Source organism: Pipra filicauda, unplaced genomic scaffold (assembly GCF_003945595.2).
Source record: "Pipra filicauda isolate LSUMZ 115617 unplaced genomic scaffold, ASM394559v2 scaffold41_size5083284_pilon, whole genome shotgun sequence".
In the NCBI taxonomy this organism is placed as follows: Eukaryota; Metazoa; Chordata; class Aves; order Passeriformes; family Pipridae; genus Pipra; species Pipra filicauda.
Genome location: NW_024104554.1, coordinates 3752924 through 3769857, shown reverse-complemented (window position 1 = coordinate 3769857; position 16934 = coordinate 3752924). Strand labels below are relative to the sequence as shown.

The 16934-nt window shown below is 36.0% G+C and overlaps 1 protein-coding gene across 1 annotated transcript in view; it reads right to left on the bottom strand.

Annotated features, from left to right (window-relative positions):
* The window catches only part of SNTG2 (syntrophin gamma 2), a 238822-nt gene that overhangs the window by 88232 nt on the left and 133656 nt on the right, over positions 1-16934 (bottom strand). The window contains exons 5-6 of the mRNA XM_039385545.1: positions 13268-13311; positions 13116-13157 (exon numbers count right to left, since the gene is read on the bottom strand). Coding sequence (XP_039241479.1) covers positions 13116-13157; positions 13268-13311 — 86 coding nt within the window. The remainder of the gene's footprint in view (positions 1-13115; positions 13158-13267; positions 13312-16934) is intronic.

Genomic DNA, 16934 nt, shown 5'->3' with positions numbered 1-16934 from the left:
AATCTGGTATCATGCTTATATGTCAATGAGTAGGCAAGGAAGGTGTGTGAAAAAAAGATGCCTTGCAGTACAGGTAGTCTCTAAAATGACAGTAGAAGCAAAATGGCTTTGAAAAAAGCTTATAAAATTAAAATTGGATTGCAAATAGTATTGGAAAAGCATGAAGTACAATTAGATCAAGAAACAATGAGTTCTTGGTACTTGTCTTTTTTTCCGCTGCTCAATTATGGAGTAGTTTCCAATAAATACTTTTGATTCTTTCTTCCTTAGCTTTGCACTATTCAATGAGCAATAATCTCTTTCTAAAGGATTATCTGGCTAATCCAAAACAAGCATTTGAACAATGAACATATACATATATGAACATATACAGCATATACAAATATGCTAGGAAAATAACAGTCAATGCATCTTATGGAAATTTTCAGATTTAAACTAAACTGCAACTTCTCTTAGTCCAATCAACTCTCACTTTTATTTCTGCCTACAAATACGGTAAAAGACATTTTTAACTATAAAGCTTCAGTATCAATTTAAACAAATAATGCTGCTCTTGTATGTTGTAATTACCAGTAATTATAGACAAAAAAAGGAATTTATTTAATTTTTTTCATTATTTTGTACATTATTTTTTCTATTTAATTACATACATGAGTGTGTAATTAGCACTGTGTAAACAATGCTTACAAAAATATTTGGAATATGAAAGATGCTGATATATATTGTGCATTGGAAAATAAATTTTGAGTCAAATCAGCTGTTCCCTGAAGCAATGAAAGTTTAAATAAATTTGCTTAGGGATAACTATTGCCTGAAGCATGAAGACCCATTCCTGAGAAAGTAACTTTGCCATCCTTCAAAAATTCCCAAGAATATCAGAGCATTATAGGGACTTCTCTCTGGAAACGCAGAGCAGTCTCAACTGTGATCAGTGTGCTCTAAATGAAAAGAGTTGAAAGCTGCAGAACTCAAAATTTTAGAATGAGCAGTATGTTTTATTGCTTATCTACTGTTATGCTTTACTTGTAAAAAGAAATAATTGTCTCGGGTATCAAAAACTCACAACAGAAAGAAATGGCCAAGTTACCAGAGAACAAACATACAATTCTTAGATGGAAACTTTATTAAATCATTCCTGACATAACTGGTATGTCAGCAGCACATACTGTTGTATCAAAGCTCCATTTCCAGATATGTGCATGTGTTCAAATACACATACCTGACTAAGTGTGATTGGAAACACATATGTTAAAGTAGAATCCATAGCTGTAGAATTGCAGACACTTCTATCCCAAATGCAGACCTTTTCAAGCAAAGCAATTGAAGCAGTCTAACCCTGCAGGTTCATATTCTTCAGAATCTTTCTAGATGATAGTAAAATGGTTTAGTTTATACAAACTCCAATGGGCACAGATTGAGCTAAAAATGCAGGTATTCATGTAGCCTTTATTGTTCCGATTTTCTTTGTTGTTTGTATTTACAACATACCTGCAGAGTTCTTAGAAATGGATTTTATCTGACCAGAAATGTCTCTCTGAGGAGAGAAGTAGCAGTCAGAAAACCTCTGCCATCATCTACTGACAATGGTATAAAATGTCAATGAAGGTAATTTCAGCTGAAGGATAGGCAATATTTAATGAAGGTTGTTTTGTGCTACCGAGTGTAAAAACTAAACAAGAAGATTTTGAAGTTGTCAAACCCACATGCTGCATTCTCTGATTTAGAAATTGTTGACTATTTGGGCATTTCTTCCTTTTCTCACAACAAACTTTTCCACAATGATCCTTTTGTAGTAAGTCTTCTAGCCTAATAGACATTTCACAGACATTTAGAGTTAATAAAGGACTAAACACAGTAAGCACTGAGAACTGTTTTTGATTTCTACAACATTCACTGCTGAAGTACAAGCTAGAAGTCCTAGACCTATGGACTGATCAGCTCAATGGATTGCCCTGCAGTTTGGATCAAGCATAGAATTTATTTATAATCACTCATATATTCATCCTTTCAGGCTTAAAGAACTGGGGCACCTAGAAAACAAAAGACATTATTCTTTTACACTAAAATCCTCACAGCATGCAGATGAACATAGGAATATCTATGGACAAAGTTCAGCACTATTTCATAGTAGTCGTACCGCTGTATGTCATTCCTTAGTGCTTTTGTTTCCACAATTCCCCAGGCATGAAAGTGCTACTGTCACAACAAAACAGCAGATCATCTGCAATATTCAGCACACATTAGAGATGAATCTGTGTTAGGCAATGTCCCACACCTGAACCTTTTGCCTACTGCGTCCTGATTCCTTGCAATTCTGCTACTGTGTAGGCCAATACTTATTCCACACAGGCCACCATAAAGTATATTCCTTTACTCAATACTAAACACTTCCTGTACTGGAAAAAAACATGCTATTTGGTAAGAGAATATCATTTAAATCTCATTGTCATGTTATAGTCTTCTGAAGAATTACTTTCTCTTCCTCAGAGTACTGATGTCAGCTAGACTCATAATTTTTTAAGTACAGGGTTATATTTTTTTATTAGACCTTTTTCTATTGGACTTTCTGCTGCCTAATATCATATCAGACAAAAAACAACAACACCAAAACCCTTTTTTATTTCTTGATCCAGTCCTTAAATAGTTTTGATGAAATGTGCTGGCTTATTTGCCACCTGAAGTGTATGAATACACCATTCCTCTATGAGTAATAGACTATTGCTCTGTGAGTGTTTTGTCCTCTATCTACAATAAAGAACAAATGGTGTTATTATCCAGCCTCAGTTAAGTGTCTAAACAAATGTATCTTAAATATTAGTGACATCTCTAAGACCCATTCACTTATTTAGATTACGCTCTCATTAAGTCAATGACGTTTTGAAGAGAAATAATACTTATGTACAGGTTAATCTTCCTTGTGATCAGAAATATAACAATTTTATTAACGAGTTAATTTTATGTGGGTATAAGTCCTCTACATAACTTATATTTTCCTTTCCATTTCAGGAAACTTGCAACATACAAAATAACTGATTTTCACTTATGCAAATAGCCTAAGTCTAATCTTTCACATTTATTTAATTAATCTATTCAGTATCATAAGGGTGTACCCTAACTCTTTATTATCTTGCAGCTTGGTTTTCTTAATAACATTGAACTAGAGTATATACCTCTCCAAAGTTCTTTATAGCCTGACAAAATACCAAGGGTCACCTAATACAAGGCAGTACGCTAGTTAAAAGCACAAAACATTGTTTAGAGAGGAAAAGGAAGGTGTGAGAGGGAGAAATGAGATGGAGAGTATACTGCTTCAGAGAAGTTAGCTCAGTCAGAGTAGAAACCAAGCAGAGTGACAAAAAATTAAGACAAAGACTAGTTTGGGCACAGGATGTAAGGATCAAAGGAATCAAGAGTGGATTGCTCTTTGTAGTGATTATCAGGGATAACAAGGGGCATAATACAGTACTGTTCCTGACACTATATTTTCTATTCCTACCAGCCCTTTCAAAGACCCTCCAGACTTATCCACAGATGTCTTTCACCCTTTAGTTCTTATTCCAATGTTCTCCTTTGACTTACATATTTAGTCTACCTCCATGGTACTCAGTCTTGTGCAGGTAGGAGGAGGAGGAGATGGAAGAAAGTGTCCCTCTATTTATGACAAAAGTGGCTGGTATAATTTCTTATAAATCCTTTTTAGTTCTTTCAACATTTATAAATGAAATATGTAGAAAATTCAAAGGGTTAAAAGAGACACATTCTTTTAAAAGAATTTATTTTAACTCAAGTCCTTTAATCCCTAGGAATTACTGCTTAAAATTGTAGCTGTCTAGCCATGCTCTCTGTTGTGCTTTACCTAAGTGCTACATTTTGTGTCCATAGTTTAACAAAGACTTCCATTCTTCCTTTGTGCCAGGTGGCTGAATTCCTGCATCAGTTTTAATTACAGTAACTCTGCTTTTGTGCTCAAAGATTATACACATAATGCTCATAATGCCAGAGTACTTGCTGCTTCTTTAACACACAGAATTAAGTGACTGTGAAATGATGGAGGTAAAATAGTAGTACTGAAATCTGAACTGCTTAACCCTTTCTTAACATGTTTAGAAATTGAAAGAAAGTAGATTTCCACAATTACACAACAGAAGTTGTGTAATATTTTAAGGTATACATTTTATACAGGTACTTACATTACTCCATTTTTTTAAAAAATCTTTCTCTGAAATGTTGCTATCTTTTATAAAAACACAGTAAAGGTGCAAAGAGGTGGAAATTTAAATGGCAAAATCATGTTTTAAAGCATGTGAGTTTTATCATTTGCATGTGAAAGATACTGAAGACCAAAAGTATACTATATTTGCTTTTTAATGAGGAATGCTGCCAGACGATTTCAGTGATAAAATCCAGTGCACCTGGAAACAGTGAGGTTGAATTGTACATCCCACAAAATTGTAAAGTTATACTATAATTTGCTGATTTTATATAGCTTTATTTTTAAGCAGTGCTGAGGTACAGAATACTTATGGCAAATAAGCACTTGGAGAATTAAAATTAACTCAGATCTTTTTTCATCTAAGCAATGTGAAAAACACTTTTTATTTATTTGTCTCACTGCCATGATAAATCCTGTTCTACTGTGACCAAATACCCAAGAAAATCGCTGTTATAGGTTAGAAATTCAGGAGAATTTTTCTTTTCCCTGCCCCCCCCCCCCACTGTAGGAAAGACAGAGTTTGAACGGAAAGGGGAAAGGGAGTTAATTAGCCTTACAAAAGAACTAGTTAGTCAGGCTGTATTCCTCGCTGATGGCCCATCAGAGGCTGGGGGGACAGGGGAGGAGTTTTGGGAGGGGGTGTCTGGCTCTGCTCGGAGGGGAGAGGGGGCTGCGCTAAAGGACAGAGAAGTATTCCTTCAGACTTTTTTTTTTTGGTTTTTTTTTTCTAGGATTACTGTCTAGTTTTTTTGCGTTCTGTTACTGGTTTTGCCAACATACATATGTCTTTTAATAAAGGGTTGTTATTTCTTCTGTTTTTTTCCACACTTCCTTGATTAAAGCCCCTTAATTTTGAATTTACAATTGCTGAGAGAGAGAAATTTGGTCTATCTCATAACTCATCCTCTTTAGCAAACATTCCAGTCCCTTCAGACTGAGACAATCACTTAGAAAAATTCTATAGGGTAACAGAAAGAAGAGGAAAACTATGCACAACGGAACTTCCTTCTGCATTCTAATGTCACGAATCAGCATTCTTGCTATTAATTTTTATTTCTTTCTGTTACTGCCCACCTACATAGCTGCTGTGAATTTTCTAAAATGTATGGTAAGTCTTTATGAAAGTGACTGCTCTAAACTTGTTAATAAATGCTGCTCAATAAAAGAGTTTTTTCACTTCTTTCAGTTGCTGCTGCAGCTCTGATGCATGTAGCTGTCCTGCAGCTCTCTACTGAGCATTAGCAGGTATTTGCGGTCCACATAATAGATGACTAAAACATTCTTTTAGGACTGACTGAGGTAATGATAAAGGAGAGAACTACCAAGATAAAGTAAAATCTTCAGAAGCTTGATATCTTTTCTTTGGTGTGTCTGTAGTCCTAAAAACATATTAAAATGCATTAACTAACAAGAAACTTTTGAATTTTTCATAGGTAAGGAGTCTATTAATGAAAATTTATTTATATAAATGATGCAGTTTCTTACACAGCTGTGTGTAAAAACTGCTCCACGTCTGAAAGTGACTTACAAATGCTTCCAAATCTACATGCTTGTTTTGGCTGACCCCAAATCTAAATCTCCTAATAATAGGGAAAGCAAGTGGTCAGAGTCTGAGATCACTTCAGCAAGCTCCCTGTCAATAATATTAAGGGGTGATGGATTCTACCCCTATGGTTTCTCTTCATATGCCTTTGTGTAACTGGAGATAGCCTCTTAGCCTGGAACACATAGAAACCTTATGCCACTCAAAATACAATCCTCTTATTCCATGCCCCAAATTGTCCATATAATGAAATAGTGATAACAGTAACATATCAGGAAGACAATATGTGTAATCACAAACTAGTGAAAGTTTCATATACAGAAACTAGTAATAGGAAAATTGATATGTAAAAAGCTCTACATTTCTTTTTGAATATCCAGTGACATTGTAGGTCAGTGTTGGAAATTAGCTAGAGTAAGAAAAGTACAAGATGCTAAAGGTTTTGGCTTTGTTCTTTTCAAACACCCTTTTTTTTTTATTCTCTTAAAAAAAATAAAATCCTTTCTCAGAAGAAGACTTTGGAAAAAATAAAGGGAGACTCACTGGATATCCATAAGGATGGATGCCCATTTTACTTTTTTTATATATATTTTTATTTAATAGTTGCTTGACGGAGATCGGGAAAAGCACCAGCAAAAGCCCTTACAAATAGTCACCAAAACAGATTTTTTTAGCTTTTCTACTGCTCTTCCTTTTCTTTGCTTTCTAACATTTTCCTGAGACTTGCTTGTCATCCCTCTGGAAGCACAATGACTGCTTTGTTGGATTATTCTATTTCATATTTCTTTAGGTTTCCCATGACAAAACATACACTTCAACAAAAATTCACACACACATCTCTACATGTTCAATATAATTTTTGGAGATTGCTTTCTTATTTCCACTCTACTGAATCTGCAGTACTTGAACACATGGCAAATCCTGGAAATAGAGTGTGATGTTGAGGTCATTTAAGATGCTACTACTAAGTTCCTGTGCAATACCACATACTTCTTTTTAACTTATATTCATACAGTAAGATGTAACAGCAGCTAAACTTTGCAGTGATGTATGCAGAGTATTTCAGAACATGTGAAAAATTTTATTGTTTTTTTTTTCTTTTTGGCAACTGTTCATTTTTAAAATGCTTTTTAGTAGCATACACCTTTTCTTCCAGTATGTCTAGAAAAAGTGAATGGGAGAAACAGATTGCTTTTGTCAGGGTGTGCAAGTGTGGAAACAAGGGGTAGGGAATAAAGTAGCTCAACTTCATTTAGATGAAAACCACTTAAAACATCACTTTTACTAAAATGGAGAAATTGAAAAACAAATTCTGGGAAGTACCAGGACAATGAGAAAACCATGCAGTTGAAGAAAGAAATCAAACAGTTCTATGACATGCAAAGGAATCAGATAACCTTCACATCTCAGTCACTCATTCTTCTGGATCTGGTAGAATCAACCTTTCAATATTAAGAGAATATTTCTTCTATATTGAGAGAGCAAAAAAGTTGCAGTACAAAGGACTAACTGTTCAAGTAAACCATGCAGAGCACTGCTGACAGTACTGTGACATTTCATCTCAGCACCATTAAGATGGATCTCCAAGACATGAAACATGCACAGTCTATCTGTGTAGAAAAATATTTATTTTTCCTGCATTTAACTGATCAAGCTCTCATTTTATACTTGCCATACTTGAATTACACTGTTTATTATGACTTCATAACATTTTTTTCTGTTGTATGAAAAAACAGGTTCAAACTGAAAAGCTTCCTGCAGGAAGAGTTGCAGAAATTCAAGGAATAACTTGAAGTTAAGCATCAGTCTTGGGTCAGAATTGCGTGTATGTCTGTAATGGTATTTATACATGTTAATGTAGCAGCTACCTGGGCAGTCTAGAAAAACAACAAGCATTTCCTTGAACTGCTCTGTACTGCGGATTATTTCTGGCAGTAACATTAAGATATTAAACCTTCTACATATATTAAATGAAAATTCTATTTTTAATTTCTCCAGATGTCATAAGGTTGTTGCCTCAAGTATTACTAAATTACATATTCAAATATTAACATGTGGTTAAACAAACAGAACATAACACTGCAGTTTTCACACTGTAAACATATGTCTTAATTTGTTTAAAGATTAATGGTTTTAACAACAGCATAAATCAATAAACTGTACTCATTAATATGACTATAAGATATTACTACATGCTAAAATTAGTAAATAAAAAGAATTTATTTTTGCTACTTCACAAGCATCTATTAATTTGACAAGATATTTTATAATTATTTTTATTATTTTATTAATTCATCACTACAGTTCTATATTTTATTATCTTACTAATTTTAATTTATTTGTTGAGCAGTTAATCATTATGTACTTTTTTTAGCTATATAAATTACTTTTTCTTTCTTTTTGATCTCTTTCCTTCTGATATTGTATGGATAAAATTCATGATCTATGTTCTACCACTCAGAACTGAATTCCAGAAGACTATGCAGAGATTTAATTCTGAAATAGCTAATGCAAAATGGATGATGGCTTAAAGGATGAATGAAAATAAGATCTCAACATCTCAATGTAGATAAATAATTTTCAGGTTCATTCCTTGTATCTCAGTGAATCAGCCCAATGAAGCACAAGTTCATCCCTTTCTGCCAGACATGCCAATGACATATTAAATAGCATTACTATAGACATCTGAAGTTATGAGGGATCTGAAAAAAAATGTGGTGACTACTGACTAAAATCAGAAATTCTGAAAATATAAAATTATTCCCATTGAATGGATTCTGTTTTAATGGATATTGTTTATTTAGTGATGTCCTTCTGTGAGACTACTCATAAATAAAAAGAAATAAATATTCCTAAGTACTTTCCTGGGTCAGTGAATAAAATTCCGACTAAATTAACATTTGTGTGAAATACTAAAAATGTGTGAAACACAATAATTTACGATAAAATACATGTCTAAGATATAGTAAGAAAAAAATATCATGCAGCACCTAGTTTTCCATTTTCTATACCTAAACTCTCACTCCTGCCTTTTCTAGTTAATGGAAATAATCAGTTTTGATTTAATTTGTCTTGAATGGGATTCATTTCATACAAACTCACATTTGAACTAATCAGAGAATCATAAAAAACAGCCCAGGTTTTGAAGAACCTCAAAAGATCATATGGCCCCACCTTTTGTGTGAAAGGGAGCCTACATGAGATTGTCTAGCACCCTGTCCAACTGCATCTTGAAAGGCTCCAGTGATGTTTTTTCAGCACATCACCTATATTTTGCTTATGGTGGAAACAAATAGGTATTTCTAGAGCATTTCATCATAGGGCAGTGCTCACCCCAAGGACTCACAGAAATCTTTATGAATGTTATTTACCCCTTCAACCAAGCACAGAGAGAGAGAATCACCCAGCCCCACACCACAAAACGCCAGGAAGTGTTTTTAGTCCTCTGATCATCAGGTGGGCCATGAACATGCTCAGAGAACTGGAGCACCTCTGCTATGATAACAGGCTGAGAAAGTTGGGCCTGTTCAGACTGGAGAAGAGAAGGCTCTGAGGAGACCTTAGAGCACCTTCTAGACCCTAAAGGAGCTACAAGAGAGCTGGAGAGGGACTTTTTACAAAGGCATGTAGTGATAGGACAAGGGAGAACAGTTTTAAAGTGAAGGAAGGGAGATTTAGATTAGATATTAGGAAGAAATTCTTTACTGTGAGGATGATGAGGCACTGGCACAGGTTGTCCAGAGAAACTGTGGATGCTCCACTGCTGAAAGTGCTCAAGGTCCAGTATGGATGGGGCTTTGAACAACCTGGTCTGGTGCAGGTTCCCTGCCCATGGCACAGGGGTGAAACTAGATGAAGTTCAACGTCCTTTCCAACTCAAACCATTTTACGATTCTGTGATTCTATGAATCTGAAAAATTCTGTTGAATCAGCAAACTGTCATCTCATGTTTCATTTCCTTTCACAGTGTATTGTGAACACCTTGAAAATTGAGGTCCCAGCCAGGTGAATATCAATTGGTATACCTTCTTTGTGAATTTCAACCTAAATACTCCTCCCCTCTGTTTGCCTCTCTCTCTTCCCTCCAGGGAACTGACTGTTCCTTTTGTGTTTTGCAGAGTGACAACCTGATTAGCCACCAGGGAAATAAAATTAATTTTCCTCTCTGATGAGCAATACAGAAACTATATTAATCTCTGAATTAACATTTTCTGTATTCACAGTCTCTCCACACCAATAGACTACTTCTAAAAATAAATTTATTTTTCAAGGAAAAGAAATTATTTTCAATTTTCCACACTATTGTATTACATTCTGTAAAAGTAAGATTTTCCCCAGTCGTGATTTGGAGTTATTTATTCTATCCATACCCTTAGGCAGAACTAGTAGCAGCTTGAGTAATTGTGGAGAAAAACAAACTGTAGTAATCAGATATGAAAAACAGGAAAGCCAGTCTGCTGTTAAATTGTTGCTGACAAGTTATCTACAGAAGCATCTTCAGAGCGAAGACAGTAGGTAGCAGACAGAACAAACTGGCCTCCTCTCGTAAAGTTCACAGATTTTGTAGCCTTCTATCCCATGTATTTACCCCAATGGGTCATAAGTCTTTAACAAATGTGAACCAAACTGACATACACTTAAGCTTCAATTTAGTAAAATGTAGGTTATCTGAGTTTGTGCCTATGCAGTGCACATCCTCACATCCTGCAAGTGTGAACCAGCAGTACATTCTAAAATGATAGAAATTAAGAACAAAAGGGAGGAAAGTCTAAATAGCAAGGAATCCAGACATGCCACTGTAAAACAAAGAAATTAAAAAACCCAAATAAAATTCTTGAAAACATTTTTTAAAGCTACAATTAAAAAAATATAAAATAATCAAACCATGAAACGACAAACAAATAGATTAAAAAAAAACAGTCCAACACCAAAAAAAGCAAGAAACATGTACTTGTTTTTGCCCCTTACTGGTTTATCACTAAGGTTGGACTAGGGAAGTAATTCAGAATCCCTACCTTTGCCAACAGCACCCCTTTTAGTAGTCTGTGTTGAGTTGAATTCCATTCCCCCCACTGGCAGGATGGGAGAGAACAGGAAGAACAAAGCAACAAAACTTTCACAATAGCAACAGTTTCAAGATAAAGACAGTTTAATAACTTAAGACAAAGATAAAAACAAAACAAGTGATGCCAAGGCAATCAGTCACCACCTCCCACAAACAGACCGATACCCACTCAGTCTCTGAGCAATGGCTGCTTCCTCCAAAGAACACTCCCCACAATTTTTACTGCTGAGCATTATGTTATATGGTACGAAATATCCCTTTGGTCAGTTCAGGTCAGCTTTCCTGGCTATGACCCCTTCTAACTTCTTGCCCACTCCTTGCCTGTTCATTGAGAGGGGGAAAAGTCGGAAAAAAGAGAAAGCCTCAATGGTCTGCAAGCACTGCTCAGCAATAACAAACACAGTGGCATTTTACTAATGTTTAGTCACAAACCAAAATGCAGCACCCTACTGGCTGCCACAAAGAAAATTAATGCTGTCTCAGCCAGACCCAGTACACAGTCCCTTGGGTCACACAGCACAATTAGTAATGTTGAGTTGGACATTTACAAAAGAGGTCTCTCGCAAACAGAATGCAAGTAGCAGGAAGTGTGCTCAAACAGTATTGAAGGATGATGGTTCAGAAGTCCCACCTTGAAGTAGATGACTGAATATGTAAGAGATCATGGTGCCGGATGAAAATAAAGCAAGTCAAAAGAATTACTCAATAACCTTTGATTGGCTCCCACTGATTAAGTATTTTGTGTGATGTTAACAAGGCTGTGTAAGCTGGAACCCATGGTGAATTGAGACTACCCAGGCCTCACTGCTGAGGTTTGAACAGAAGGCTCGAACACTGCCTTTTGAACAGAAGTGCTGGAGCACCTCTCTTCTAATCTGAGTGACATTTAGAAAATAGGGCGCTCTTTACAGAGGTAGAAGATGTAGGTATGATTTTCTAAAAGTTAGATGAGTTCTTCATCCTTAACTTCCTGCTTTCCGGACAACTACCCTTAATCACTATGCTATTATATTAATAGCTTAATATGTTTTATAATACTGCCTTCTTCAGTGGTGTTTCTAAGTACCCAAACATCTTCTGAAGCATTTCTTTCGAACTGAAAACCCACCATATTCAAATAAAGAGAACTTTATCTTACTATTATTTCATAAAAATGCAAAGACAGAATTTTGATAGAAGTAAAAAATAAGAAATCTTCCATTCTCTCAGGAACTTTGGCAACAGCCCACCTTATCTCAAATCTCATAGAACCAGCCTCTACCACCTGACCTGTTTACCCAACCCCACTCTGATTATGGTAACAGGCTGTGGTAGCAGAAAAGTCTCTTTGCAGATCTATCTCCTGGTCCACTGAGATCTTTCTGAGTTTCCTTCAGCCATATGGCCTACAGTTGTTTTAGGAAATTTTGCGTAATGCTTCCATTGAATTCCCATGTATGGGGTGAGGAGCAGCACTATGCTTTTCTCTTTGATTCCTCACCTCTGCTGTGTTACATCAACAGTTCTGGAGCACTTCTTGGTTCTGAAAAACAATCCTTAAGGGATGTAACTTACCATTTTGTGAGGAATAACTTTCATCAAGTTTAGAGGGTTTTTTATGTGCAATAACAATACAAGCAGCAGGAGGGCAGTTCATCAATACACCATAGACCTGACTCAGTACTTTACTGAGATTGTCTGTAAGAGATTCAGCCTGATGGTATTAATCAACACCAAGAAAAGAACTGCAAGATCATGCAGCTGCACTTTATCTTGACCTAGAGAGATCACCTCCAAGTAATAAAAGCAAGTTTAGTTCCTCTGGCCATGTAATTTCTGCCTTGCTGATAAGGCTGTCAAAGCCCATGTCATTTATGGTTGCTACAGATGCTATTCTGAGATACAGTTGTCAGTGAATCAACTGATAACTGCCAATAAACAGTCAACAGGGGGTAACAATTTTTATCTATACTGCCTTGCACTGCAGACCGGAAAAGCACTGCACATGGACTGAATGTGAACTGGCTTTATCCTCATACAGTCAATGTGATAAATCAAACAAATCAGTAAAAAACTAACCACTACTCAATAAATTATTTTGTTTTGGTTTAGGCCAAATGTTGTAGGAAACTATATTTCAGAAATGAATGAAATAACTGGAAAATTTTTATTAATCACATATATGACAAATCTGACTATAGCACTATCTTTATAGTAAAAAAGAGTAAATTAATTTGAAACAAAGCTAGAGACAGAACACTTTGGGCATAAGATATTCTGTACACCAATAAAAAAATCAAAGTGGAATGACTTACCACTTCTTCATGGGTAGCACTTTCTACATTTATACCATTAACCTAAAAACAGATATGATAGGGAGAAAATGATTCACAATGTGTAAATTAGTTACTGAAATAAAAGTAAGTATGAAACAAAAGTCTGTGGAAAAAAGTGAATGTTTACTGACCTGTATTATTGCATCTCCTATAAATAACATTCCTGTTTGTTCAGCTGTGGGATTACAGAAGGAGTAGATTTTAATTGATAGCAGTACTGAAAAAAAATGTTATATTCTCTTCTAGCAATTGGTTTAACATGCTGTTAGTAATCTTCATTTGAAACTGATTTGGTTGTGAAAATACCAACGGCACAGCAGTCAGTATTCATCCTACAAAGGTAATAGATTCCCAGCAATTCTAAACAAATTAAGAGAGCTACTTTCCATGCACAAAGAACTTGTTTAGTGTGGAATGCAAATGTCACTTCTCACTAATGAAGGATTTCATTAAATTATGTGGAAAATGTGATTCAAACTTTTCATTATTCTTCCACAAAAGGGAAGCAGGAATTTCTGAAACTACTTAGCAATTCCTTTCCCCCTGAACAAATTTACAGGGACTGCTGTAATTAAAGAGGTTGTGCCTAGAATTTAATATAACTCTTTAACATGAAGTTTAAGCTATCTTTGTTCCCAAGAATAATGTTATTCCAATGTGCAATTTGCATGTTTCTTGCCCTACAGAGTTAATGGGAATAACACAATGAAACTGCAAACAATTCTGCACAGATACAAAGAAAGACATTTTTTGAGGTGTATTCTCTAACTTTTAAGCTCTTTATTTTTTCTGTGGAATTCAAGGATGTTTATCTCATGAAATGTATTACTTAATTGAAAGTAAGGTTCTGACCCTGCAAAGACTGATAGTATTAAGTAAGACCTATTAGTCTTTTACAAGATCTTTCAAGTCACAACTTGAGGCTTAGAAGAATGCAACAAATGTTAACAAAGGTGGTATTATAAGAGATGGAAATAGAGGTAAAAAAAGAAAGAAAAACTGCATAGAATATTCTCACAATTTCAGCAATACAGCTGTTGCCACTATAAATTTACTTTTGGTACAAAATAGTGCTTTTTTAAAATTAATTTTTTTTTCTAATAGATTTTTCATCACTCTTTTCACAGATAAAAGATAGCAGTTCATTAGTCAATACCTAGGAAATATTTCACTATTTGTTTTAAATAACATGCTACAAGTTGCACTGAAGGTCTTTACACCACCTCTCATCCTACTTTGTACTAAAAATATGCATACAATTTGCAATAGGTGGTATAGAGAAGAGACATCTATGTACAGAAATTGAATTAAAGCTGTTCAAAACCATTACAAAGCAATACAAAGTAGCCTATATTGGGTACATACTTTGCTAGAGGTTCTGAGCATTAGGTTGCATATCTCAATACTAAACTTGTATTTGAGATATTAGTAATATACATACCGATAGTGAAATACACATGAACAATTTTTAATTCAGCGTGTGTGTTAGGGCTGTTCTAGAAAAGTGGAAGCATACTTGAATTGGAGGTAGAAGGAAGGAGGTGTGTTTGAAATTCCAGTTGCAGGAAAGTAGAAAAGGATAAATTCAAAGGGTGCACACCTTGCCCAATGTGTGTGATTGACTCAGAAGTGAGTGCAGAAATTTTGATTATGTCTGTATTACCAAGTTGTTGTGGTTTAAATCTACTGGCAACTATGTATCATGCAGCCACCTGCTCAACCCTCCTTTCAAACCCCACAGATCACTATCTGCCAGCCCGCACTGGGATGGGGAGAATAACTGAAAAAAAAGGTAAATCTTGTGAGATAAGAACAGTTTAAGAATTGAAGTAAAGTATAATATGATAATAGTAGTGGAAAGGAGATAGTGTGTGATAAAATCCAAGAGAAAAAAGTGAGGTACAACACAATTCCTCATCACCAATGCCCATCCCATCCCTGAGCAGTGATTAGCAGCTCCCAGACAACTCCCTCCAGTTTATATATTGAGCATGATGTTCTGTGGTACGGAATATTCCTTTGGCCAGTGTGTTATCAACGTCATTCCCATACTCAATACAAAACATAGCACTGTACCAGGAACTAAGAACAAAATTAATGAATTCCGTCCCAGCCAAAACCAGAACAGAATAGGTATGTGTGATGAGGCAGAACAGAGAGAGATCACAAATCAAAGCAGTTGGTGCTGAAGCTCCTTATACCCACACCGTAAGGGTTTCAGGGATTTTAACTGAGATCAGTTAGACTGGGCTTTCAGTCTAAATGCTCTCAAGTGAAGAGAAGCTGCCTAAGGAAAACTGTTACACAAAACTTTCTGTTTTGTGGGCTCCTAAGCAGCCCATCCTAAGGCACACCAGTGCCGCACAGTGATGCACTCCTGCTGCCAGTAATAGTTGTAAGAGGCCACAATACCCAGAAGCAGACCTTGCTTACAGGTAATGCAGTGGTCCCTGAAACTGAAATCCATGTAAAGGCTGGACATCAACTGAACAACTGTAACACAGGGACAGTGGGTTCTCAACCTCCTTCAGGAGGACAACCCTAATAAGCCAATCCTCTGATATTAGATTGTCTTTGTGGGGGTTGCAGTAGGATTCGTGCTCCAACGTTCTGCAGCAAGGCATATGTGTTTGTTTATGCTTCAACAAGTACCAGTCAGCTGATCTGCAGCCACAGATGTGATGAGTATGGCATACGTGGGCAGCAGGCAGTGCTGTTTTCCTGAGGCACTCATGTTGGCTCTGCTGGGTGGTCAAAGCCGCTGTTGCTATTGGGAAGATCAGTTAGAAACAGCAATACAGAAAAAAGCACAGTAAAGAAAGAGATATGGGGATGTGAGAGATGAGTTTGGAAAGAATTTCTGTAAGAGATCAAAAGAGAAAAATGTAAGGTAAGAAAGCAAAGCATACTAAGCCAGAAAATGTTTGTGTGAAAGCTGAGATCCTGATGGAAGAGTGTATGGTGAAGATTTGCAGGCAGGTAGGTAGGTATCGCCATCCTCCTGGATATTCATCTATCTGTGATCCACTGCTTAGTGACACAACAGCACAGTTGTGCAATGGTGTCCAAGACTTCCAAAAAAACTACTTGGTTCTAACAAAAGGTATAATAAAATACATAGACTACTATTTATTTATGCACAAAAGGAAAGGTTAAATTCCAGACACAGGTAAAATTCTTGCGATAGAGCTAGTTAACAACTCAAGGCTTAAAAAGGAAAAGTAGCAATATGAAAAGGTATAAAACCTCAAGAAAGAAAACCAGATAGCTGTAGGATTGTAACTTCGCAGCACTGAAGACCATTCCCTTCGAGGGAGCAATGGAGGTCGAACCTTTCTCATCGAACTGTTGACTGACAGGTCAGCAAAGACTCATTGCTCATTTCACAGGGGTGATGAATACTGCAATATCCCCAGCTACCTTACGGGTGTTAGCCAATACATTTTATAGTTTAAGGGCACAAAGCAATTATATCCTGCTTGCAGTCTCTAAAAACAATCAAGGCTGTCCACATAAGTAAATGAGAGAAGGAGCATTATGTGGTCAATACCAAATACTCAGTGAACTGAAACAAAGCCCAGGAAATTGGGACAACCAGGGCATTTACTCTAGAACTGCATTACTCTGCATACTAAACCAATAATGTAGACACCTGCTGTTGCTGTTATGGCAGTGCTTCCCACATCTATGGTGAAACACTTTGGGTTTAGGCAATGGTCTATAATTTGAAATCAATAACGATTTCTAACAAATATGTGTTCCCCAAATCAAATTCTAGAGGATGTGCCAATACAATGC